The 27876-nt window shown below is 40.1% G+C and overlaps 1 protein-coding gene across 1 annotated transcript; it reads left to right on the forward strand.

Annotated features, from left to right (window-relative positions):
• Positions 1-6632: 6632 nt before the first annotated feature.
• Positions 6633-23875, forward strand: LBR (lamin B receptor). The gene is made up of 14 exons (XM_063328209.1): positions 6633-7117; positions 8411-8591; positions 10136-10324; positions 11944-12027; positions 12703-12880; positions 13470-13666; positions 14428-14482; positions 16498-16692; positions 17992-18095; positions 18312-18437; positions 18534-18702; positions 19026-19106; positions 19202-19324; positions 21431-23875. Exons 1-14 carry the CDS (start codon positions 7104-7106, stop codon positions 21589-21591), a joined length of 1857 nt encoding a protein of 618 aa, XP_063184279.1. The 5' UTR covers positions 6633-7103; the 3' UTR covers positions 21592-23875.
• Positions 23876-27876: the final 4001 nt, after the last annotated feature.

A 27876-nucleotide genomic window follows, 5' to 3' on the forward strand; every position in this document is an offset into this window, starting at 1 on the left:
AAATTAATATATAATGAGAAACTACTTCTATGGTCAAGGTCAAGGTCTATGCCTTACTGAGGTCCGTGCAAACAAAACCTCTATTGATTTAGTTCAGTAAAATTCAGAGGTTAATCCCAAATCTCCTGCTCCTTTTTTAAGAACCATTCTATCACTGAAAAAATATGAATAAAATTACAATCACTAATCAAAAAAATGCCCAAAGTGCCCGAGCATATTCACATCCTTCAGTCTTCTTTCTAAAAGTGGATTGTCCTTAGTTTTTCAAAAGCAGTTTGAGAAGCAGAGAGGAGATGTTTTTTGTCAATTAGCGGAATTCAGTCTGTCTTTTCTCCCAAGTTATGCTTTGTGATCTAAAATAGGCAACGTACGTGTTCATCATTGTCTACTTGGCTACAGCAGGTAACTGCTCAGCTGCGTGTGTTGCGAAGGCAGCTGCCAGCTAGGAGATTTCTTCTGCTCATGCCAACAGCAGAGGTCTTTTCACTAGACAGGCCAGGATGCTTCGATCATATAGAATATTAGAGAGAGGGAGAAAGAGAGAAAGCATATAGTGTGTGTATATATACACTATAGTCTATGTAGTATATGCATATACAGTATACACCTGTAGTACAAACATATATAAATACATGGTGTTTTTTAATAGGCTATAACCCCCCTCCACACACCTTACTATGAGTCCTACGGGTGTTTTCTTCCACAGCAGCAAGGGGCTAATCAGGAGAGGAAACAGGCGCCGATTACCCCACCCACCTCTGAGGCCTCTGCTAAAGCCATTTATCGTAATGTTTCTCAACCTTCTTGGGTTGGCAACTTTATGGAAGGACACATCATCTGCAAAGTTTTTACAGCACCTGTAAAAAATAATGGTAAAATAACCACATAGTATCAGTAATACGTCTCCCAAGCACAGAAATAGGTAGGTATGGTATGGGTACATGGGAGTCCCTGGACAGTTAAGCTGTTACATCTAGCCCAGGGACTAAAAAAGATCAGCTTTGACCAGAAATATTGTAAGTATTTCAGAGCTAAGCAAATTTAGGGGAGTTCATGGTCAGCTCTTACTGCTGGAGTGTGTTAAGTTTGTATTCCCTGAATATTGGAAATATTTGTATGCTGTTTCCCTTAATGCTGCATAAATGGTTTGGTGAATTTAAAGCGGATTTAATTCTGTGAAAGATAGGTACTGGTATCAGAATAATCTTTTTTTTAATATTTGTATTTTTTAAAATCAAAATATGCACCTTATTACATTAAAAGAGATAGGCAGGTGGACAGAAACAGTGTAAAAATGAATGTAAGAACTTTAGTTGCCTGGTCAATTAAAGTTTTGTTAATTTTTGTGGCCTTTAAACTCTAACACCCACTGCCCAAAGCTTTTTGAATGGCTTCTTCCCAAAGCCCTGCCCCTCTTTCTACCTCCAGCTGAAGAGTATTTCAGGGACAGGAATCGGAGGAAGGAAAGGTGGCAGGCTGCCATGGCGGGACCAGCTCCAGCACCAGGAACCTCCCAGAGCCCTCTTACACTTCCTACTGAAATCAAAAGGAGAACTTAGGGTTGAATTTTGAAGGATCAGTGTCTTGTGTTCTCAGAAAGATGTAATATTGTAGTGCTTAATATTTATCATTAAAATGAAAGGCTGGAGAATTCTTTTCTCCGTTTTATGTTGTGGGATGGAGATGTTTTCCGTGTAGACTGGCAAATTTCTCTGAGTTGTTTATACAGACACTAAAAAGCTAACCTCCAGCAGTGCACAGGTAATATCATCTTGATGGTGATGGTCTGACTGGATTTCACATTTGTCCTATTTAACAGTTCGCCTGTGATGGTCCCAGAAATATTTCCAGAATAATCTCTCCAATGTATACCAACAGGTTCACTGGCAGAATTGCAACAAACAGTTCTTAAAGGCCCAATAGCTTTCCAATTCAGGTTCAAATAATAATCCCAAACCCAAAACATTACTTTGAATGCATGTTTATTCTCTAAATGAGATTACAACTGAAAAACTTCATATTTAAGCATATTAATTTTAGGCTTCTGCTGCCAATAGAATGAAGCAGGCCCATTCCAAGCATTAGTTGCTGTTATTAAAGACATCTACCGAAAACAGTTCTTAACACTATAATTGTAAACTGTGCAACAGCAATAAAGCAAAAATCTTAGCTGTAACCAAAAATATTCATTATCTGAAGCCAGAAATTATGCTTCAGTTGTGTTCTTTCATATAGTAAGTTATAAAATGTCTTTCAGATAAAAGCTGATTGCCTTAACAACTAAAGAACAAATTTATTCTGAATGCATTTATTTAAATTATGCTTAAACATGACTCTGGTTTGACTGAGTAACTTTAAATCTGATTTAGACGCCTCTTATTGCATTGTATAGTGAAAAATAGCAAGAATGCGTAAGAAAATACAACCTGGCCTATTTGGTATAAAAAAAGGGGAGATACAAAATAAAATTTAAAAAATCCTTGGGAAAATTAAAAAGTTCAAGGCCAAACTAGGCAGAATAAATAATACAATACATATTTTTTTAATAAGTCACATATGAAGACCTATTTCCTGCCTTCATTTACTTAGATAAAAAGCTTGCCATACTCTCTATTCAAACATTATAGCTAGAAACTTGGAAAAAAACCCCAAACCTCACGAATTTGTGAGCAAATATATAACAGTAAGTTTCAGACAAGTTAAGCCCATGGTTACCAGAGGGCCTATTTGCGTCCATTCACTTTTGGTTGTGTTTTTTTGGGTGTTTTTTGCTTTGGGGTTTTGTTGTTACTATTTTTCAACCAGAGATTTTTGCTGTGTCTGTGTGGTATTGCCAGTCTTTTATATTGGAAAACGGTGGTCTCATCTTTCAGTTTTCCTTGATTTGGGACGCTTTTTAGGCCAGAACATAACCTGTCTGTCAGTGTCCAAATTTAGACAGTTTGGGCAGCCCATAAAGATTGTACAAACACATCCGTATTTCCTGCATAGAGACTGAAATCGTTTTTAAGATCCAAACACTTGAAACAACTGATTCTGCATTAAAACTCACCGCGTATGACAACTCGTTAACTTTTTCACAACCTATTTTTCTTCTGCCTGATGAAGTATTGCTTAGACTTCCTGATTTCAAAACCTGCCAGGAACTTGAATGGCCTTTCTGGAAAGGTTGCCTCAAAAGAGCAGCGTTAAACACATAGCGCTGCTGGTTTTGCCCTTTTTAAATTTTTTTTTTGTTTGGAGAGGGTGTTTTTACCACATTTCACCCTCGTTCACAGGGTACTGGAGGTGTTCGGCTGCCGGGCGCACGGCCGGTTGTTCAATGTCGGCGTCTCACGGCCTCAGGCCCGACCACGAGCGCTCCATAAACAAAACCCGCTGCTCTTGTTTACCGCCCGCCGGCGGGGCCTGTGTGGCGCAGGCGGCCCCCCACCGCCGCCATGGCGACCACGGCCTCTTCTCCCCGCTCTCCCTCCCCGACCTTCTCCTCCCTCGCACCCGTTATCAGCCCCCCCGCTCCCCGTCGCCGTGAGGGGACCGAGCCTCCCGGCTCGTCTCCACACCGGGGCCTCGGGCGGCCGCCGGGCCTCTGGCGGGAGGACCGCGCCATCGATCGACAGCCAATAGCGTGCGGCCACCCACGATTCAAATGGAGCCTCCTGACCAATAAGAGCGGTTGGCGGGCGGGAAGGGGCGGGGCGAGGGGACGGACCGTTGCGCGGCCGTAACCGTCGCTCAGGGCGGTTGTTCCCCTCAGCGGAGAGCGCCGCGCTCGGGCCCGGCTCCCGCCGCTCCGCGGACGTGCTTCCTGCCCGGCCCGGTGCGGGTGGGCGCCAGGTAAGGAAATGGCGGTACCGGGGCATGAGCGGACCGGGACGCACACCCCCTCCGCGGCCTTCCCGGGGGGGAAGCGCTGCGGCCAATCGCCGCCGCCTCCTCTCCCCGCCCCCGTGCGCGGGTGTCGGGCCGCGGGCCCGCTCAGGGCCTCTCTCCCGGCGGGCGGGTGAGCGGCGCCCTTTTCCGCTGCGCGGACCGCTTGCTTGGGCCCAGGGGATGGGGGCGGGGGGGGCTGGGCTCCCCCTGCTTTGTTCGGAACGCCGCCGTCCCCTTCTGCTCCGCAGCGGCGTCGGGAAAGGCTGCGGCCACCCGGTGTGGCGGGGGCGCGCCGTGGGAGAGGGGCGGCCTAGCCCGGCGCGGCCCCTCCCTTCCCCCGCGGCGGAGGCCCCGCGCCAGGCCCGGGCCGGGAGTGCGGTCGGGGCGGGGCCGCGGAGCGGGGCCGAGGGGCCGGGCCTCCCCCCCGCCCCCGGCACGTGGGTCCTTTCCTGTCAGCACCGCGCCCCGCGGCCTTCACCCTGTCGCCGTGGGAGCCCGAGCTGCTGGCGCTTTCCCTCCGCTTTCCGTGCTTCTGGTGAAGTCGGCTTTTTAAAGGGAAAAACCTCGTTTCCCTGCCTGAGGATCGATACCTTTTTGTTTTGCCTTGAGGCTTCTTTGCGCTTGTTTTTAGCGGTGAAGCTAATTTGGCTGTTGTGTCGAGCCAGGCTTGAACAGGGGTAAATGCCTTCACCGTTATGGAGGTAGAGAGCCAGAAATGTGGAATGAGTAATGGTGATCCCGAAAAGGTCCTACGCAGTTTTGTCTCTTTGGTGAACTCGGTAGTAACTTTACTTATAGGGATCTGTGGCTTGTTACCCTTGACTGTCAATGTTGTTGGGGGTGTTTTTTTTATTATTTTCCTGCATTTTTTCTTGCATTCAACTGGTTCCCTCTTCTGACACACACAACATTAGCTACCAATAGTGAGATGTTAGAATTAATAAGTAGAATCACTGGATGTGTATAAACATTGCACAGCTCTTCCAAGAGGGAAAACTTTGATGTTTGGGGTTTCTTTTAAATTTTTTCTTAAAATTATGCACCTAACTTTTGCTGATGTGGTATGAACTTGTAGTGACTACAAGATAGCAGTCATTTTATTTTCTTGGCAGGAGTGAACTATCTTTCCCCATATCTAGTGAGAGGGTCATTAAGAAGGACCAGAAATGAATGTATGGGGCAGTATGTTTCTCTGCCATGTTTCTCTTTGTTTCATTCTTGGTTGAGTCAGCAGTAACTTTTCTTGACCAACTTTTAAGCTCCAGGGAGTTTTGCATTAATTGTCTTGGCTTAGTGGAGGATACAAAATCCTTTTGACCCATTCCCTTAGAATCTGGGTTCCTAAAGGAAAATCATAATGGTGCAGAAAACAGAAACTTCATCTTAGGAGAAAGTGAATATATTTGCAGTTAGATATCTGTATAGTACAGGAGTCATTGTATGAAATAATTTGCCTTTTGAGGTCACTTGGAGATATATTTTGAAGCTCTGTGAATTAAAAGGTTTGTATAGGACTACTTTGAACATTAGGCTGGTGACAGCTGGTACCCTAAAAATTACCAGGGTTGTGTGTAGAGCTTGAAAGAGCAGTAAATTTAAAATGTAATTTCTAAACTGTATTTTTTTTAAAGACTCCCTACCTTTATTTTTCTTGATGACAGTGATGGTTTTTGTTATCTGAACAGATGAAAGCTGCCTTTAAAAGGTGTAGCTTTTTGAAGTGGGATATATGGAATGAGCGTTACAAACCTCCCTCAGAGGAGGCACAGAGGTGCAGAACAAGGTGGTAACTTTTGATAGGGTAAGAAGTAGTATTTACTTTTTTAGTGTTTAATATTTGTTCTCATTATTAAGCTTTAATATTTAAGGAAAAAAATGGAAAAATAAGTAGGTATTTCTATTAATAAGATTGTTCATTACTTTTGAATCACAGGATAATATTTCCACTTGCTTAAAACTATTTGTTCTGGAATTTCATATTGTTGATATCTACCTCAGGCTGAATTACATAATATTGATTTAGCTTCAGGTCCTTCAGCCACAGTTTTCCAACTTAAAACTATCAGCTCCTTTTGAGAAAAAGGTTGGAGGAGGGGAAGGTCTTTCTGCTTTTAAAAAGAATTAAATCATCAGGTTATCTTTCCTTTGGGCTATGTTAATGTTTGTATACAAAAATGCTGGGGTTTGAAGTTTGTTTATTATGCCTATGAAATTATCTAAATTTTGAAGTGGTTGTTCTAAATCATAAAAATCAGTTTAACTGTCATTAGTAACAACTTTGTGAAAAAATGTTTCCCTTTTTCAAAAAGGACTTAAACTCCAAAGATTCTGTTTTTCACAACTTCACATCCTTTGCCCTAGGATCTGGCAGCTTTGTCCTGGTCAGGCTCTGAGTTTACAGAGGATGCCTGATGTGCTCCAGGTCAAGAGAAGAAACAGTTGGCTGGAGCGTAGGAAGTAAATGGCAAAGAGGAAATCAAGTCATAGATCAGGTTATGACAGATAGTGAAAGCTGTAACTGGACTTGGTGGAGGACCTGTGTATAGACTATTTATGGAAGAGAAGGAAGAAGCTGGAACTGTGCAAGAGACTGGGGAAAGAGCAGTAGTAGATGTGGATCTCCTAAAGAACTGTCTTTCGGGTGAGAAGACGGGACAAGGAGATGAGGATTGAGATCAAATCTTGAGCCCAGATGGTGATGAGCAACTGGAACTAGTTTGGAGAACTAGAGCAGAAAAGGATGAAAACCCCCAAGGAATTAAAAGGGTGGTAAGGAAAGAATGGAGAAGAATTTAAAATGAAAATACGTAGATTGTATTTTACTGAGTCATAAGAAACTAATACATCAATTTGAGGTTCAACTGACTGCGATAAAATAGGGTCAGAGGAGTAGGAATTCAGAAAGTAAGAAAATAAGAAGAGACTGGGACAAGAATCACTAGGTAGAAGACAGATGAGCTGGAAGAGTATGTGCATACAAGCATGGACTAGAACTCTCATCATTTTTCTAACTGGCAAGTGTCAGTGAAACCAAATGATAAAACTTCATCTTTTTGCTCCTTCAAATATTATACAGCAAAGGAGGTGGCTACATGTTTCTGTTCTGAAGCAATTAGGAATATTAGCTGTAAAGCCCACATGAGGGAATTTTGCTGAGATTTTGGTTTCTTCTTTGACTTGGAGAGCTTCACAGTTGTAAAATCCAACAGCAGCAGCAGCAGCTTCAGGAAATGCCAGAATGCAGGTTGGTTGGAAAGCCTCATTTAGTCCCATCCCCCAATGTGTTATGAAGGTCTGTGATGGCGTATTAACAGTATTTTTTTGCCAAAGAATCTAAGTCTTCACTGCAGGTTAGTTAATGTGTAATGAATGAGTTAAATATTTGCTTTCACCTCATTTTGAGTGGCTTTACATCTTATTTACAGCAAATGAGTTAAAACGCCTAGAATCAAAAACATTTGCTGGTTTGTTTCGTTCTCCCTCTTCCTATTCTAAGTTCTGATGTTCATCATACGAATGGTGATAATGCATAAATTAGCATGTATTTTACGTTAGACTTTTAAGATACCTTCACTTTATACATTGAGGCCTGAGTCACAGAAGTTCAAGTTAAAAGTATCTTCTGCTATGGATACCTGTTTTCAAATGGCAATTACATAATACAAGGCACTTTCCAAAGAGTCACACAGGACTTTACATTTAAAAACATAACTTCCCTTATGTTGCAGTTGGGGTTTTTGTTCCCAGCAACCTGGAATGATAGACTAAGGGTGGTAGTCACTTAAACCCTGTTTTGCTAATATCAAGTGAAAACCTTACGGTGCAGATAGGTGGATAGAATTCAGTTTTTCAGGCTATTATGTCATTGTTCTGATGCTGTACTTTGTTTTCCTAAAGGCCCCTGCAGAAGGCATTACATGCCTTGTGCTAAATAGGTGGAAAAGAGAAAATATTCAACCCAGACAGGAGCCTAAATTCTGGTGTTTGAGTGTTTGGCATAACAAATTGAAGAAAATATGTAATGTGGCTGTGTGTACTGAATAGATTTGGGATATTTTAACACTTAGAAATCATCACTTCTATAATCTTTGTAGAACCACAGGAAAAGGGGGTTAAAAGACACTTAGATACCATCTAATTTACTTTTTTCCCTCTAGATAAGATCAAGATAAGATCAACTGCGTTATGTAATTTTGGTCAAATATATGCTTTTCCCTACTTTTGATGGTCTCTGATGATGGAGATTGTGTATCATAGCTGAATACTGGTCTAGATATACTATTGATACAATTTACCATTTATTCATAACATCTAACTTAAATCTTTGCTTTACTTTAAGCCTATTTCTTCTGTCTACTATTAATTTGGAGAAGAATTGGTTGCCTTTTTTCTTACCAGGCAGCTTTTTGCCTATTTAATGTGAAGAGTTGTTTACTTTAAAATTTACCTGCTCCAGCCTAAATGATACAAAAGAGAGTAGGCAAAAAATCAAGCCTAATGTTTTGCTGACGCATGTGTTGCTTTATTTCTTTTCTAGGTATTCCTTTTGGAAAATGCCAAACCGGAGGTTTGCTGATGGCGAGATGGTGATGGGCCGTTGGCCAGGAAGTGTCCTGTACTATGAAGTACAAGTGACTAGTTACAATGATGTTTCTCATCTTTATACTGTTAAGTACAAAGATGGGACTGAACTTGAGTTGAAAGAAAGTGATATAAGGGTTAGTACACTTCTATATAATTATCAATATTTCCAATGGAAGACGATGCTGATTTTGTGATGTGGATAAAATACAACTTATAATTGGATAGTTGCTTTGCAAGTTTTCATTAACTGTTTCTTCAATGAACTGGTGCGAAATAATATCTTTTTCCTACGTGACATCGCAAGTTTAGGTTCAGAATGCTGACCCTGTCTTTAAAGAAGTGCGATTGTTTTCTCTCTGTTGGAAAAACAGTGATACATTTGGGGAAAACCAAGTCTAATTATTCAGGAATTCTACAGCATGATTGTTCATGAAAATTTTTTTTCAACTAGTTATTAGAGGGTTGATACTAATTTGACTTTTTTCCACTTCTAAATAAGAAAATTTGAAAACAAATGCAAGCATGTATTTAAGGATTACTGTAAATATAAATAGTGCATATCCTTTCAGCACATGCTTAAAAACATATGTCAATAACTTATACTGTTTTAGGTCCCCAAAGGCTTCATAAGGTATTTTGCTTTGTGATGGTTACGGACTTTTGAAAAAGGGTCATGTTATACGTACGTGAGCACATCACTTCCTCTTTATATGTGTTTATTATTTCATCATCTGTTACTAATAAAGGCCTTTAAAATTCTGTGTACAAGTTTCATTTAACATGTGATAATGCACGAGTGAAAAAGCTATTCCAGTGTTTGCTGTAGTTGGTTTTTAAGACCTGTTCTGGAACCTGTGTAATTTCAAGGCTAATTTGTGTGTCTTTATGTGAACTTTAGTTCCACTTTTTAGTGGCAGTGTGTACATGCCCTGTAACTGACCTTTTCTTTTGGGACAAAATATTTATGCCTTGATCTAGACAAACATTTTCACTACTTTAAGACTCTCTAGCTGGTTTACTTTGTGCTTGCAGGTTAGCAGACTAAAGCTGAGAAGATACCTTTCTTTTGTCATAAACATTTGTGCTTTATAAAAATTGTGTTGTGGAAATTTTACATGGGAAAATAAGCATTGTAAGCTTCACAGAAAAATAGAACTGGGTGCTTTTGGGGAAAACGTAACGAAATTGGTTATCACATCTACTTTAATGATTTAGCCGACTTGGTTTTTTTTAATGTTGATCTGAACTGTGTTGCCTAAATCAGATCATTGCATCTCAATATGCCAAATGTATTAATAAAGCTAAGTAATTGAAATAATTGCTGTCTCTTAAGGCTTAAGAGATGGCTGTAATTTCATTTACTTGTGCAAAGGCTTAAGAGGGCAGCATGCTTAAGAGCTCAGTACTTACATTGATAGCTTACATCCGTATCCTGATTTCTGTAGCTTTGACAAGAATTGTCAGTAGTTGGACTTGGGACAGGATTATTTGGGTATTGCCAGCAAAATGAGTGTGCTGTAGTTGCTCTTTCTTAACAGCCTTTGTACAGCATTGGTAAATAATGGACAGTTCTGTAGAACTATATGCCAGAGTCCTCATCACAAAACCCCCAAGCTTCTAACATTGTTCTTTGGAACACCTAAGATAAGATTTTGCTTTCTTACTCTTTTTCTTTTAGTCACAGTCATCGTTCAAGCACAGGAAAAGCCAGTCCTCTTCAAGTTCTCCATCCAGAAGAAGTACTAGCAGGTCTCGATCTAGATCTCCTGGTCGGCCAGCAAAAGGCAGGCGTCGTTCTTCTTCCCAAAGCAGAGAACGTAAAGATGACAAAAAGAAGACCATTCAGGAAACCAACATAGCTCTACTGGTATTAGTTTTGTTTGTTTGTTCTGGGGGGGGGGGTTGCAAAAGATTTGTTTGATGCATACTGGGTTTATTATGGTAAAAGCCAGCTGTAGGTCATGTTCCCTGAACAACAAGATTAGCTGCAAAAGTGTATCTCATAACTGCATTTTTTTCTTTGAAAATAGGCTTTCTAGCTCGCTAAGTTGTGAGGAAATTCTTGAAAAGCAAATGTATGTTGTTAAGTTCTATTTGAATTTGGTGGTACCGTGAAGTTCTCAGAATTCAAACACAAATTCTTTAATATTTTAATATCGAAGTCATTCATATGTTCTCACTTGTGAAATGGGGCAAAGGAAGTTAGCCTACTTTCAAGATGTATTGATCAATATGTAGCAGATAGGTATTAGAATTTGAAATAAAATGAGTTCTGTTTTCGTATACAGTTCATTAAAATAGTAATGGAAGACGTGAAGCTTCTGTGAGAGAATTGCTGCAATCGTGGAATATATATATATATGTATGGCCTTGCTGACTGATGATATTGCAGAACTGTTTTCATTATAAAAACCATCCTGTAAGGATTTATAAGTTTATCAAATATCTGTTTTTTAGCTGAAGTTCGTCATGTTTGTTCTTGGCCTTTTTGTGAAGGTTATATTGAGTTCTAAAAATGGTGCTGGTGTTTCTCCATTAAGAGACAAACAGCATTTCTTCTGCCTCTTGTGCTCTCGAAAGCTTCAAATGATACTTGTCTGAGACACAGTTCTTTGAATAGGACATGTTTTCTGATGATCTATTGAAAATAGATAGGTTTTAGTAAGGTTTCAACTAAACTTAACTGGACCAATGTAAACTGAATATAAATAGATTTAGTAAATTGCTGCTACAAAAAGCATTCTTTGGCACTGAAGTTGCTGCGGTTTTTGTTTTGCAGTGAACTGCTTTGAGCTGTGTGACCCACTGCATAGCCTGTGGACCATATGCTCATTTTAAGTAGTTTGTAGCCAGCAGATACATTTTACTTTGGACAAAAATGTTAAAATATCTTTGGTGTTTTTCTCCTGGCTTCTAATTGAGGAGTAGGATTGATCTATTGGTTGTTGTATGACTGGAATGACCTGGTCCTTTTCAACAAAGCTTAAGTTGAAATAAAACATGAGTTGTGTCTTCTCAGAGTTGTGTTAGCTAGACTCGTTAAAAGAATTTTTGTAAGTGAATTTGTTTCTTAGAAAGATTTTTAATGAAAAACCAAACTTTCGGTCCTGCAGAGCAGCATTATGTATAGGACACTGAATTTTCCTCCAATTTCCTAATAAAATTATTATAGACATGTATTTTGTACCTGGCAGTTCCTAAGGATGAGTAAAAAGTAACTGGGAAGCTGTATTTTCTCATAACTTCACTGTTTATTAAAAAAAAAAAATTAGTAACCTTTCCCTTAGTAAGTTTTCTTCCCTTGTTTGTGAGCTGAAACTGTCCATACTGTTTGTACTTTGGGTATTGAACCCACTTGTTTTCCTGTGGAGAAAACCAGAGCAGTTACAGTTGAAAAAGACTAGATAGTGTTTTTAATTATTCGTGTTATACTTAATGCAGCTGTTATTTTCAGCAAGCTAAACCCATGTTTTTTGTTTAAACTAGAAACCAAGTGAGAATAACACCAGAAGGTACAATGGTGAACCTGAAAGTACAGAAAGAAATGACACATCACGCATAACTTTGGAGGTATGAACATTGTATTTGCTCTTAGTTTTATGTCACATTTTAACTTGGCTTTCTCAGAATCCTTAGAAAAGGGTAATACAGTAACCAAGGATAAATAGAATGCAGCATAAAACTTAGTGGTCAAATAAGTTCAGCTAGCTAAGTTTAGGGGAGAGGCAGATGAAATTGTCAGAAGGGAAGAGTACTGGAGCTACACAACACTCATTTTTCTTGTTTGTTTGTTTGTTTTTTCCATCAGACCCTCACTGGTGACTTGTGCTCATTCCCATGTTTTTACAGTGTGAATGTTTGGCCATAGGAAGTGGGTTTTTTTGGGGGGTGTGGTTTTTGGTTTTGGTTTGTTTTTTGTGGTTTTTTTCCCCGAAATCAGTTCTTTTGTCCTGATTGCTAGCTAATGCATGGAGTTATGGAAGAAAGGAGGGGAGGAGGGTGGGAATGGGTGACCTGTACTGGGACTGCTGCTGGTAAGTAATCATGGCCTTACGTAGTCACAATGAAACTGGTCTTAGCAGGTTCTCCATATAAATGCATAAACTTAAGTACTGTGTAGAAGTAGAAGACATTGTATATTGGTGTTTTATAGTGGATTATGTCCTCTTAAATATTAAACGTGGGAGTAAAATAAGGTAAAATCACTGGGAATCTTGTTAGTAAATTATTTTTATTTATTAACAGCAAAAGTTGAAGCCAGACCTGGAAACAGAGCGTGTACTTGAACAGTACAGCTTGCGCCCAAGAAAAGAAGAAAAGAAAAAAGAAGAGATATATTCGGAGAAAAAGATTTTTGAGACAATAAAAACAATTGAGAAAGCATCATCAAAAACAAAGGAACTAGAGTTTGGTGGAAGAATTGGTATGTGTGCAAACTGTTGTAGTAGTGGAAAAATAGTACTTTTATGGGTTTTACTTATTGACCATACTGCGGTGTCAAGAACTGTTTTTCTGATTTTTGGACCATGGCTGCAGAATCCAGAGTCATATGACAGTGCTTCACGTAGTCTGTACTGGTATTGGTGGCAGTCAAAGAACTGTTGTTACACTTGTTTCTTTTGTGAAATACAGTGAAGATCTTGAGCCTTCCCTTGCACGATGAGATTTAAATATTTCCAAATTAAATTTAAGAATTAACTAGCGAAGTTTTTACATTTTCAAAACCTAAGTGCTTTGAACTTGACAGTAAAGTATATTTTTATACGGTTCTAAAGGGATGCAGTGGGTGTGATCCTTTGGTTTGGTTATATGACCCCATATAGGAGTAAGAAGAATGTCTCTGTGTCCCATTACGTGATGGGGGAATTGACAGTGTCTGGCTTCGGAAATAGAAAATAACAACCTCTTCTTTGTTACTAAAGTTAATATCAAGCTTTAGTAGTGGGATTGAAAGTGTTTTTTTTTTTATTTTCTATGTTTATCTTCTAATATGGCATGATGCCTATTTACAGGGACCTTCATGCTGATATTTTTCCTGCCTGCTACTGTATTCTACTTGCTGTTGATGTGCAAACAAGATGACCCCAGTCTTATGAACTTCCCTCTTCCTCTCCCAGCACTTGAAAGCCTTTGGGAGGCTAGAGTGTTTGGTGTTTTTCTTCTGTGGTTTTTCCTTCAAGCTCTGTTTTACTTACTGCCAATTGGAAAGGTAAGCTGTTCAGTAGCAATTGGGTCTCATGGATAATTCATTTGTGCGTTAGGCTTGAAGATAGGGTATGTTCTTAAAGCAGTGAATTTGAAAGGAAATCGATTAGTCTTCCATATTAAGCTGGAATATGGCTACTTCAGATTTCTGTAACCTTGAAATAGCACAGTTTGTTAAGAACTTAATGCCTATGCGTTTCACAGTTACAGTAGAAAAGGCAGAAGGCATTATATGGGAGTTCAAATCAAAGCATGGGTAAAATTTGCTTGATGGAATTCTAGAAGAATTTCAGGTATCTGACTTTTAAATCAACAAAGTCTTTGATACTTAGTTTCTTATTGATAGCCAGTAGTTTGGAATGTAATCTTCACTTACAGGAATCTGCAAATGATTCTAGCCATATGCTTGTTTCCCTCTTTTTGTGACTTGAGGGATACTGGCAGATTCTGAAAGAACTCAAGAATAAATAGATCATTCAGTCATGTTGTTCTGTTGCTATACATGTTTACAATGATTGGAGCCGTTATGTTTTCTTGAGGCTGGTTAGGAAGAGGGTTTTTTTTTTAGTGTTTCTATTTGAAACTGTTACCCTTTTGATAACCAAAGTATGCTTTTGAGAACAATCCATGATTTCCATATTTGAATGCGTCCAGTTGGTTGCCTTGATTGAATGTCTTTGTGGCAGAGAGGTGCTTCATTTCCCTCCTCTGCCGGTGCCCCCTGGCAAGTACTTGGTTGAAACACTAGTATTTTATTCTTCCTAGGTTGTAGAAGGCCTGCCCCTTTCAAATGGAAGGAAACTGCACTACCGGATAAATGGTAAGTGTGTTGCAGTTGCTTATTCTGAAATGTGATACTGCTATCTTGATTTTCAGTTCTCAGTACCATAAGATACAAGTGATGAAAGATATGCTCTACGATCAAACTAGGTGTCATGGTTTAACCCCAGCCATCAGCTAGAACCAAGCAGCTGCTCACTTGCTCACCCCAGTTGTGGTGGGGGAGAGAATCAGAAGAGTAAAAGTGAAGGGAAAAACTCGAGGGTTGGGATAAAGACAACTTAATAGGTAGCGCAAAAGCCACGCTGAAACCATGACACTAGGTATCTGTTGTAAATCTTTCATAAGATAGGATGAACTTTTTCTTGGAAGAACGTGGTTAGGAAAGATCAGGAACTAACTGCCCCAAGAGCAAAATGTTATGCTATATAGGGTACCTGGTCTGCATCCAGTTGTGACTGGTGACTCCTGTCAATATTGCCTGCATAATTGCTAAACAGGCAGTTGCTGATAGGCAGCATTAGTAACACCTGTGTAATAAGGATACTTGTCCCAGAGGGAGGTGTTAAGGAGTGATCTGAAGAGATCTTATCCCAAGTGTTGTATCTCATCTTGGATGTCTCTGATTTATAGACAAATAAGAAGTGTGTCTTGATTTAAGATGTTGTTATTCTTGCCTGGCAGAGAATAGTTCTGAGGTCCTTATTCAGATCAGATTTCACTTCCTACAAAAAAGGCAAATTTCTCATCTAGGTTTAGAGTAGGGTTTAACATGTTTCAGCCATCCTGCTTTTTCAGGCTTAAACAGAGAAGTCTACTTTGATGCCTCGCGAGTATTGCAGACTACCTCTTTAGTTGACTAGTCTGTCAAGGAGGCTGTCTGATGGTAATGGAATCCAAATATTATATTAAAAAGCTGAGTGGGATTTTGTCATAGTCTGTTAAGATGCAACATTTTAAAGACACATTTTTAAGATGGAATAGGGCTGTAAATCACAGAGGCAGAATGAATTGCATCCTGCAAAAGTGAGTCTCATAGAGGTTGCCTCATAACTTTTTTGTTTTGGACTTATGTCTTTAGTAGGGGCATAGTCCTGCAGGGTTTTTTTCCACATTCTGATAAAGGGAGGAAATAACCTACATGGTTTGGATAGTTTAAAAAAAAAAAAAAAAGAGAGAGAGAGAAGCCATCTTCTTGCTGCTTCAAAGGCAAATTCTCAAAGCAGCTCTGAGGAAAGAAAGAAGACCAGTGACAGGATAAGATGCAATGGGCACAAACTGAAATATGGGAAGTTCCATCTGAACATCAGGAAACACTTTTTTTTACTGTGAGGGGAACTGAGCACCGGCGCAGGTTGCACAGAGAAGTTGTGGAGTCTCCATCCTTGGAGATATTCAAAAGCCATGTGGACATGGTCCTGGACAGCTGGTTCTAGGTAGCCCTGCTTGAGCAGGGGAGTTGGACTAGATGGGCTGTGGAGGTCCCTTCTAACCTCAGCCTTTGTGACCCTGGGAAGTTGTTCGTAGAAGGTACTTAAGTGAGAGCAGTATAGAACTGCCTGCTTCTATTTGGACATCGTTCTGTTCTACATGATTTTATACTGCTAAGTACAGAAGTCTTGACTTGATAGTTATTTTAATACTTTAATTACTGCTATCTGTATTGAGGTATATATGAAGATAATTCCAAGAAGAAAATATGGTTATCTGTGCTGTCCCACAGATAAGATTTTGTGACCTGCTGTCGTTATCCAGTAGTAGTGTCAGTGTCCATTTTTCCACTAAAATCTGAAATTAGATCCTATGTTGTAAAAAATTCAGGAGCGTTCAGTGTCCCTGCCTACTGTTCTTTCCTGAAGCACAGGAAATTTCAGGGCATAGATAGAATATCATAGGTATATTGCTGTGCTCCAGGAGTTTGAACCTCAGGAGCATGGGATGTGTAAGACGTTATTGGAATATAGACATAAAAATGCAGAAAGGCTGGATTGGGTAGGTTCTACCAGAATGATTTTTTTATTTTGGCTAATAATGTTTTTCTTCTGCATCCTTTAGGGTTTTATGCTTTTGTTTTGACTGCTGCAGCTATTGGAACTTTATTATACTTTGAATTTGAACTTCATTATTTGTATGATCACTTCATGCAGTTTGCAGTGTCAGCTGCAGCTTTCTCTATGGGCTTGAGCATTTATCTGTACATTCGGTCCCTGAAAGCACCTGAGGAAGAACTAGCACCAGGTGGAAATTCTGGTGAGTAATAAATATTTTGGGTAATTTCTTTCCAATTGTTTGCTACAGTTTCATTTTTATGAATTAAAGGCTAGATTTAGGGCCTTTTGTGACTTTCTACCAATGTAAAATTCATGTTGCAAGTTAAACGACAATTTTTTGTTCACACTCGGATACTGTAAAATGTTTAAAATTTTAGTTGGATTGTCTTGAATAGTTTATGCAAAAATATCTTGGCTGGTCTAGTACCCTAGCGATGAGAGGACCGTTCCTTCCTTTCAGTTTTAAGCATTTGTCTGAGGGCTGTCTCATTCGCTTCATAGTGCCCCTGCTCACAGGCCTTTTCCTGAAACAGCTCAGAATAGAAAGAAAAACTGAAAAATCTAGGTATTTTGGCAGTGGGAAGTCAGGTACAGAACTTGAAATTACAGTGTATTTCAAAACTCTTACTTTGCTGTGCACTTTTAAATCTAGTTAGCTGACTTTTCAAAAGAGATTTTGATTCAGTCTTGAGAGTGCCTACCTAGAAAGTGTCAAATTATATGCATATGTTTTTGTAGGTCAAAAGATAGGTTGAGAAATCAATTCACGTTAAATATTAAACAAACTGCTTTTAAAAGTGATCATACGGTGACTAAGAAATGGAGTTTATGGATAGAAGACAGTGTAATAAAATGAAATATTCAAATATCCTCAGTTCCTTGTCAGTGCAGTGTGTATGTGTGTGAAGGGAAATAATACAATGATCATAAATCATTTTTTCTTTGAAAAGTGCAGTTCTAGTCTGTGCAAGTGACGCAGTAGCTTTCTCTAACTGTTCTGCCAAAGTGTTTGTTATTTGCTAACTCAATGTAGGATATCTTGAAGTCAAGGTATTGGTTTTTTCCTTCTTGTCCATCTCTTTTGATGGACAGGTTGTTGTTACAGCTAAAGGAATTCTTGCTCGCAGAGAAGAGCAATGAAGGAGGAAGAAAAGTAGAATTAATTAGTACTATAAGATCATGACTATGGTAACTATGATGTGAGGTTCAGGAGAAGGCTGAAAATAAAGAAGGAACAAATGTCAGAAGAAATAAGACTGTAGTAACTTCGAAAGTGTTTAGTCCTCCTAACAAATAAAATACTTGGGCTTCTTAAAATATAAACCATGTGGGTTTTGCTTTGTATTTTGCATATACTCTTACGTTTTTCGTGACAAATTAAATGCTTTTTTTATTTCTAATGAGCCAATGTTAGTAGAAAGTAGGAACTGCTCTGTAGGGAGTGTAGTAGAGAATAAAAGGAATAGTATTGCTAACAAAGAGTATGTCTTATCTGCAGGGTATTTTGTTTATGATTTTTTTACTGGACATGAATTAAACCCTCGTATTGGCAGTTTTGACCTCAAATACTTCTGTGAGTTGCGTCCAGGATTAATTGGCTGGGTGAGTCAGTAATTGTTATTTTTATTCTATCTGCTTAAGTATCACACAAATTATTATTGGTAGTTAGTTGCAAACTATTGCTTGTGAAATAGGTTGTTATTTTTTTTTAAACTCAAATATTGGTCAAAAACATCTGTATTAAAACGTCCTGTAATGTAACAAAAACACTGCTGTCTCTTAAAAGGAAAATTTGTAATAAAATACTTTCTAAACTAGGTTGTTATAAACTTGGCAATGCTATTGGCTGAGATGAAGATACACAATCAAAGTATGCCATCTCTGTCAATGATACTCGTGAACAGCTTTCAGCTTCTTTATGTGGTGGATGCTCTTTGGAATGAGGTAAATAGCAATTGTATTAAACTGTTACCAAGTCTAATTATCACGTTAAATGAATGACGCTTTGTAAATTCTAAATTCCTTCCTCCTGGTTTCTAGGAAGCGATTTTGACTACAATGGACATTACCCATGATGGATTTGGATTCATGCTAGCATTTGGAGATTTGGTGTGGGTTCCGTTTGTCTACAGTCTGCAGGCCTTCTATTTAGTTGGTCACCCTACTGCAATTTCTTGGCCTGTTGCTGCTGCAATTACCATTCTGAACTGTAAGTTATGGTAAATGTTATTGTTACTGGTGGTAACAGTGTAGCACTGATTTTTGTTTCTTTGAGTTGTGAAGTGAAGCTTTAGCTAAGGTGCAATGATCCTGTCTTCTGTATTACCACAGCTGGTGGAAGCATGTGTCTGGCTACTGTTTAATACAAAAAAAATATAATAAATTCTCATTTTATTAAATGCATCTTTAGATGGATGCTGTCTGCAGTTGTAGAAGTGACTTAAATGTTTTGAATGAAATGTAGCAGAGTGCTTTTGTTGAAGGAAGGAGAACTGGAAAATACTGAAAATACAAAATAATATTTATTTTCAGGTATTGGGTATTACATATTCCGTAGTGCAAATTCTCAGAAAAATAGTTTCCGAAGGAATCCAGCAGATCCCAAATTGGCCTGTAAGTGCATTTTTTATTTGTTCAATTGCTATACAACGTCTCTTTGTTAAATACACATTTCAATTGTTGTTTTGACCACAATACTCTATTCACAGATCTGAAATTTATACCCACTGCAACTGGAAAGGGGCTTCTTGTCACGGGTTGGTGGGGTTTTGTTCGTCACCCTAATTATCTCGGTGACATCATCATGGCTCTAGCATGGTCCCTACCCTGTGGTAAGTTCCTGAAACTAAAGTGGATTTTATCAAAAATGCTTGTATGTGTTGGCATCTGACTGGGTTTGAAATACAGAGTGATAATTATTTGAGATACTAAAACCTATAATTAACTGAATCCAAATTCCTATATTGTAAGCTTAATGCGACACCTATTTTCTGTTACACCTTATACTTTATATCTTACTATAGATTTGACATATCACACTAGATTTGACTCTTCTTTCTGACACTTTATCATTTGGTATCGATGGGGCTTGCTAATAAGTTGTTCCTTACACTTTTTTAGGCTAGTGGCTATGCTATAGTGTTTTCAAAGGAAGTTCCCAGAAAGTGGGAGTTTCCTTGGAGACAAGGGCTACCACATATAGGGATAGACTTCAAGCAAAGTACACATGAAAAAAAGTCATCAAACAGAAAGGAATGGAATTCTGTGTCAGTTTTTTGTTAATGACTACTTCCTAGTTTCCATGAAGTTTATACTTGAAGGAAATTAGGGAGCCTTTTGTCCACTGGGATTTTGTAGTCCTGATTCTTTGCCAGAGTTTAGAAAGAGCAGTGAGAGTTTCAGAAATTACATCTGATCATGGTAGTCCTGACCCCCTCTCATTCAAGTTTGAAAAATGGCTTCGGACTCCTCCCTTGTCTGAAGGAGTTTCTCTTCTATTAAAGCACAGAAATGAGCACAACAGATGCTCTTCTGAGACAGAGCTGAGGCACAGTCTGACTTTTGCAGACTGTGGGACACACGGAATTTTGGTAGAGTGGGACTTTGTCACCAAGTGGTTAAGGCCCTGACCAGGGGCATCAGCTGAAAGCAGATGCTGGAGTTCAGGTGTTCCTCCAGGGGTTAATTTTATTTTGGATTTTAATTGGAAGTAGATGATACTAAATTAGCATATATGCTTGTAGACAGTACCCTGAAAGAGGATTTCCCCCATGAAAATGAAGGACTCTCGTCTTCTGTCAGACTCATAATGGCAGAAGTGGAAGTGTTGCCATAGCTACCTGGTGGGTGCGAATGGGTGGGAAGGGATCATAGAATCATAGAACAGTTTGGATTCAAAAGGACTTTTAAATGTCATCCAGTCCAACCCCTCTGCAATGAGCAGGGACATCTTCAACTAGGTGAGGTTGCTCAGAGCCCTGTCCAGCCTGACCATGAATGTTTCCAGGGATGGGGCATCTACTACCGCTCTGGGCAACCTGTGCCAGTGCTTCACCACCCTCATTGTAAAAAAATTTCTTCTTTTATCTAGCCTGAATCTACCGTCTTTTAGTTTAAAACCATTTCCCCCTTGTCCTATTGCAACAGGCCCTGCTGAAAAGTTTGTCCCTGTGGTTCCTGTAGGCCCGCTGAAATGCCACAATACGGTCTCCCTGGAGCCTTCTCTTTTCCAGGCTGAACAACCCCAACTCTCTCAGCCTGTCCTCATAGCAGAGGTGCTCCAGCCCTCTGATCGTTTTTTGTGGCCCTCCTCTGGACCTGCTCCAACAGGTCCACGTCTTTCATGTGCTGAGGGTCCCAGAGCTGGACACAGTACTCCAGGTGGGGTCTCACCAGAGCAGAGGGGCAGAATCACATCCCTCGACCTGCTGGCCACGCTTCTTGTGATGCAGCCCAGGATGGGGTTGGCTTTCTGGGCTGCGAGCTCACATTGCTGGCCCATGTCCAGTTTTTCATCCACAAGTCAAGTCGTGTGCTCTGAGCAAAGCTAGAGTTACCACCTACAGCCAAAGTAGAGAAAACCCAGTGGGGCTTTTGTGGGGCAGCTTGGTGCTGCAGAGGTTTAACTATTTCCCTGGTTTTGATAGCTAAAGAGCTTAAAGTATGTGCCTGCTTTGCATGTGCATTGAGAATGAAGTTGGCAGATTTTGAGACTGAATTTTAAGTATGGTTTTTGTGGGTCTTTTCCTATCTCTATGTAAACATGTCACACAATTTTTGCACTATCCCTTGAGTATTTGATGCTTTACAATATGAGTATAAATGCAGCAGGCCATACCAAGCATATGTCACCAGCTTAGTAGATGTTGTTAATAGCAAACACTTCTGGATAATTTTTTTTTCTGTATTTAAAGTGACTTTCTCACTTTATTCTACAGGTTTTAATCACATTTTACCATATTTCTACGTGATATATTTCATCTGTTTGCTTATTCATCGAGAAGCTCGTGATGAACATCACTGTAAGCAAAAATATGGCTTGGCATGGGAAAGGTATTGTCAGCGTGTACCATACCGCATATTTCCTTACATCTACTAGAGCACTCCAGATGCCTGATTTGCAAATTACTTCTAAAGTTAGTTTCTTTGCAAATAAAAATATACCTCTTACCTTTGCACTTGGTCTATTTGTTATTTAGGCTTTTTTTTAAAAAAAAAAAAGATAGAAAAAAGTGACCAAACATTGGAGTGCATCAACAGGTATTTACAAGTCATCTTAAATACGTGAGTTATGTGAACTGACTGTCTGTGACTTCAATTTTTAAAATATTGTGAATTTTTAAAAGTCTCGGAGCCCTAATTTTTCAAGTTAAATTTTATCTAGCATCCTGAGTTTACATTTTTTTATTGCATTTAATTAAGCACTGTGATGTAAAGTATATTATTTTCTTAATGCAATAAATACAGAAATTCCATCCAGTTCATTTTTTGGTGTTACTTGTACCATCTAACTTCAGACGTCTGACTTGGTTGCCAAAGCAGCAGGGTCTTTTTGGTCAGTGGATCTGGAAGCAGAGGATTTGGCTCACCTGAGGGGCCTGGCCCCGGAGCTGGCACAGCTCAGCTGGGTGATCGTCCCCCTCCTGCCTTTTCATTAATGGGACTTTTTTTTTTGGTCAGGGAGGCTCAGGTGGCCCCTGCAGGGATGGGCTCAGGAGATGTGAAGGGGCACAGCTGTCCCCTCCCATCCCATCCCATCCCTGCATTCTTGAGGCAGTTTCAGCACGGACCAGGGGGGACTCTGAGCTGCTGCCTGGCAGCGTCCCTGACCCCAGAGAGGAGCCGCGCTTCTGGCTCAGGCTCCTGAAGGTAGATGATACAAACACTTGTTTCGGCTGTGGGCAGAGCTGTGGAAGCGAGTAGTGAACCTTATCCTGCAACGAGCACTGAACACGGGGTAGCAAAAGGCGCAGTGTGTGCGTATTTGGCAGAAAAGAATGAAATGACCACAGTTGGGTTAGTCACATCTTTGTAAATTATGTCTTAATGTACCATAGCGTTTACCGAGTGTGTATAATAAAGCCTCCACCTTTTTGCTGTACAGTGTTTGGATTTGAAAATGCGATAGCTTTTTTTTAGAAACAAGGGAAATCAGTAACTAAATCAATTGCCAGTAATTCTTTTTAAAAACGTTAATTGAATAAAGGTTTTTGTAAATTAATGTATTAATTCTTGAAACAATTGAAGTGTTCATTTAAATATTTGTATTGACAGATATGCTATGAAAATGCAGGAAATGCTCCTCAATCCAAAGTTGTTTTTTTTTAATTCGGCATTGCTACCTCATATGTAGGTTTTGCCTTTTGTACTGTTGCAGATAGAGAAAATAGCTATTTTTTTGCTATTGCTATTTAAAACAACATTTTTTTACATGAGCCTGTGGTTAAACTCGACCACTTTCTAATATATTTTTGTATATATTTGACTTTTTAACTAATGTATGTGTAACTAGGCACTAGTTGTGTTTTTGTCTAACTGGCTGTAAATGAGATGCCCTTGCAGGATTTACTTCATAAGTAGAATAATTTTATATTTTACCAAAATAATTTTGCATTAACTAACTTTTCTTCTGTCGTCACAACTTTTCACATACTTCATACATGAGGTTTATAGCACAAATTGTCCAAAAAAAGCTTATTAGAATTTTAAATACAGAGCGGGTACCTCTACATTTGCTTGCAGGAAGGTTCCTAATAAATCAGGATGTTGCTATTACTCATCAATTGATTTAAATTCTTCTAAAATGTTGATGTAATGAAATCTAGCATGGCATTTTTTTAAATAAAAGATCCCTCTATTTTGTACACAGGCATTTTTTAACAGAGAATTGTACATTTGAAGTGTATATAATGTAGCTTGATTGTGACAGTCTCCTCCGAAAATCTGTGTGTTAGTGTTGTAAGGAAAATGTTTTGAGACAAGTACTTTGATTCCTGGAAGAAAACAGCAGTGCCTGTAACAACGCTGAAGAGCATTTACTCCTGTGAAGTCGCAGATTAAACTGGGATACTTTTTTCAATGGTTGCCCAGTGGGTTAATGGAAAATAGAGCAATCGTTTAACTGCACCAGTTTGCAGCTGGTGTTTTAAAATGTACCGGGAGGGGGTGGGTGGAGGGGGCAGTTTAACTCCTCAGCCTTTAAGCTAGGAGATGCTACGGCCGTCCCAGTTTTATCTGTTGCTACACAAGGTTGTTAAAATGTAATTTGGAGCCCTTGTCTTTCAGGAACAGAGCCTGACCAATGATAACTCCAGTTTATTTACATGCCGAGTTTTATGTGAATTTGATTTTGAAGTAACTGTTTTTAATTCAAACAAGCCTATGAACTGAAATAAAGCTTTTGCTGAAAATTAAGTAGTGCTTTTTTTTTTTTTCCCCTGTTCACGGTGGTGTCTGAAAAAAAAGAAGTGGTTTATCTTATTCAGTAAAGATGCGAGTTTGTTGAAGTTCCTTTTGTATCTGTGGCTGTGGGTGGGTTGAGCATTACAAGGTCACGCGTGGTGCTCCTCTTAGCCTCTCGGAGAACGTTAATGAAAGGATGTCTCCCCATATAAAAGGGACATCTCCATTTCTCCCTTTTCTTCTGCTTCTCTCTACGCGAAAGTTTACAGGTGCTCTGTCAGCCTGAGAGCACGTTTGCTCTTTGAAGCAGCTGCGTCTGCATCACCTGTCTTGCTCGTCGGCCTGCACTGAAGAAAATCAAAGTGCTCAGAAGTAGGTGGCGTGGCAGGGGAAGGAAAAGCAGGCTGAAACCCGCAGTGGACAGTAACTTCAGTTGATGCTAAGTTAGGGAAGAGCGATTGTCATTGCTGGAAAAGATGATGGCTTCAGAGAAATGAAATGCTCATTTAAGGTATCTGGGAGTTGTCAGGCGTGGAGCTGGCACAGCAGGGCATCGGGGCACCGGCTTTTGTCGCTCTGACTTTGTCCTTGCTGGCGGGGTAGGTTGACGGCTGTTACAAAGTGAATTGGTGACGGTGTTGTGGGTCTTTAGGGTGTCCAGTGAAGCGGGCAAGGCTAATGCATTACCTCTTTTTGTTCCTCTATTCTGATAATCCAAAAATAAAATTCATTTTAACTGTAAAAAGACAGAAGGTAATGCTTGTTCGGCCTGTATTATATTGTATTTTTTCCCACAGCTTCTATCAGAAGTCAAAACCAAACAATGCTCCATGTAGTCATGGGCTACAGCTTAAGGGATGCTGCATGGGAAATAAATGTGCTAATTTCACCTAACGTGAACAGGACTCTAGTGGAAATAGGATCCATGGTGACAGGAACAGGAATCATAATTTTGCCTACAGAAAGTTACTTACCACAGGTAATAAAAATGTTTGCTTAAGCTACATCTAGCACAGCTCATGAAAACCTCACCAGAAGCATAGGTAGTGCCTCGCGGGGAGCAAAAGCTGTCTGGGGGAGTGGGTGTAAAACCCCTCCTGTGTGTGGGTGGGGAACATCTTGCGCTGTCTGTAGATAAACCAAAAACTCCAACACTCTTCTGGTGGGGAAGTTCTCTAAAATACTTTGATCTGCTTTGATGTTTTTAACATTTCAGAAAAGCTGAATGCTGGATTTTTATTATTTTTTTTGAGAAGCTTTTTTTAAATCATCAGTTCTACCCTTTTGTATATAAAAATGTGAGCAAAAACGATGCTACGGAGTACCATGAGAAAAGGATTTCACGCCCTGTCATGGGAGTGGGGAAACCTTTTGAAGAAAAGGCTGACGTTGCCAAGCCGGCTCGGTACTCCAGCTCCTTTTCTGTGTGTTTTGTAGCTGTCACATTCAGGTCGTGTCACCACACCATCCGTCATTCTCCTCAGAAGACTATCTGGTGCCACGGTAGCCAAATGTTCCAAGTAATTTTCCTTTTGCACCTTGAGGTGGTTTGTTCTCCTGCCGCCTGCCTTGGGGCGGGAGATGGCACCATCCGTTGGGGTGAGAGGCAGGCGGGCTGCAGCAGAACCTCCTCGCGTCCTTGGCACTGTTGCGTTTCAGGTGACATGGACTTGGTGGCGCAGGTTATTTACTAGTTGCTCGTTACTTCACGGTGTCAGCTCGGCATGGCCACACTAATGACTAGCATGCCTTACGGTTGGAAGATTACTTTTTTTTCCCATTTGCGTGTCTGCTTGCCTTCTGCATAAAGGATTGTGAGAGGGTAATGGTTCAGTGAGTCCATGTGTTCTTCCGTTCGCTCCTCGGCCAAAGGACGGAAAGCTGAAGGTGCAGCAGTAATGCCTTAAAGAACAGCTCTTGGACCTGTGTGAAAGGTAAATGGAGGTGACTTGCCATTGAAAATCGGCAATTTTGAGCCAGTAATATTTCCCTTGTAAAATACTTGTGGAAGATGCAGATGCCAAGAGAATTTTGGTCAGTCTGCTCAACAGCCATGAGAAAGGTCTTTGCAGATGTTCAGGAGAAAATCTTTTAACAGCGATCCCGAAGGTGAGAAACACGACTGATCAGCTATTCATCAGTGGGAGCGTACTGCGCCATTTAAACCGACACATGTACAGCGCCTCGTTCACTACGCAGCCCAATATTCACGTCACCAGCCTGTCTCCAGATCCCTGAGACTTGCCCTGTGCACACATGGGCTTGTCCGCTCTTCCTAGGACAAGCTTCCCGGGACTCTTCCTTGTTCTTCCCTCTTGGCGCCGAATATTGCTAGGTTTAGTCAGCCTGACTAAGGACCTTCTTGCGCCTATATTTCAAATTGCAGAAAGTTTTAAACATGAATTGACTGACCAGAAAGAGAATCCATCTAAAGCACAAAATCAGATTAAGAGAATTCCTGTTAAAAGTACTGCAATACCTGGTAGATCCTTAGGAATATAAGCGGAAATTAATGAGCAGAGAAAGGGGGGAAAAAAGGAAAAGAAGTTGAACTCAAAGGCATATTAAAATTCAAACCATTTGCTTTTGGCAGCACAGCATTAAAAATACTTGTATTATAACTATTAATAGAAAAGCTTTTCTCCTGGCAAGACAAATGATGCTCACGCAAAGTTTTTCAGATAGAGTAATGATTTAACGAGCCAAAGCAGCACTGTTCTATGCTCTTTTCTACTTGTGATTTTATAGCCTTGTGACGCCTCCTCTGAAAGCAGCCCGACATTGCAGACAAGAACACAGACACTGGAATCGTATGGCAGTTTCGGTTTGCCTTTGTAGCTGCTTATCGCGCCTTCAGGGAATGGAACTTTGCCAGGCTGCAACTTCTCGATTCCCACCCAGATTAAAGGGGAGTGGAGTCTCAGCAGCTGATGCCCGTGTCTGTGGAAATGCAAGTCTGGAGCTGATCACTAGGGACATCGAACCCGAGCATATTCTGCCACAATCCTTGTTTCTACAACGGTGATTTCCTCGTCTTATTTAACAAGTGTTCAAATCTTTTCCACAGTTCGTGATTCTCCCTGCAGCTTCTGCAATGTCTCCTCTCTCCTACCTGAGGAAAACCTTTCCGGGAGGAAAACGTGCTCTTGATACAATTTCAATAAATGTGACAGAGTTACTGAGTGACTGACGTCTCCGGAAGGAGCCAACAAGGAATGTCACTGCGCTTCACTGTCATTCAATCTCTTGCTTGGCAAGAGGGTGTTTATACACACACACACGCATCTATTTGAGCTCTTCTCTTAGCTCAGACTGGTAGGGTTTTGTATACGCGCGTGGGTCCATGAAGTGTCGGGGTGGTGGGGTTGAATTTTAATTTTTAAGAGCAAGCCACAGAGTTATGTATAGGAATTAGATTTTTGAGGTGAACTAATACAGGACGCCACTAAAGATTCAGCCCGCTACTGAACAAAAGCAACAATGTATTTTGAACCACCTTTGATTTTTGTCCTATTTGAGGACCAAGGAGAAGTAACTCCTCCTGCATTTCTGCAACTGAAAGTGTTGCGTCTGTGTTTGGATAGACCATTATTAAAACAATCCCTAAAAATAAAATTAATTGCATTTCACAGTTGTATTCTTTTATTACGTTTGCTGTTAATAGCCCAGATTCAGCTCGCTGTTTCGACCGGCTTTAATACTGAATAGTCTGTTGGCAGGATGAAAGCTGAGAGTCTGTGGCAGTGGAAAATTGGCACAATTTCCCCTCCATCAGCTCAGAGGCCACCGCGATGAGCTGCACACACGCAGCACGGCCTGCAGAGCTAACCAAGGGCGTTCGCCTGCTCCCGCGGTAAGTCAGAACTATAAATAATTGTGTGCATCCCTGCCCTCGTTCAATAATAGGGAGAGCCAATAGACGATTTACGCAGGCTTAGCTACTTCTGCCTAACAAACGTACCTGAGCTGGTTTTAATGCCAT

This window comes from Chroicocephalus ridibundus, chromosome 3 (genome assembly GCF_963924245.1).
Source record: "Chroicocephalus ridibundus chromosome 3, bChrRid1.1, whole genome shotgun sequence".
Taxonomy (NCBI): Eukaryota; Metazoa; Chordata; class Aves; order Charadriiformes; family Laridae; genus Chroicocephalus; species Chroicocephalus ridibundus.

Excerpts from the sequence above, each read along its gene's own strand:
- LBR (XM_063328209.1), top strand. Across the intron at positions 14,483-16,497 it reads ACTGCACTACCGGATAAATG|GGTTTTATGCTTTTGTTTTG; the intron begins GTAAGTGTGTTG and ends TGCATCCTTTAG. Across the intron at positions 19,325-21,430 it reads AGCATGGTCCCTACCCTGTG|GTTTTAATCACATTTTACCA; the intron begins GTAAGTTCCTGA and ends TTTATTCTACAG.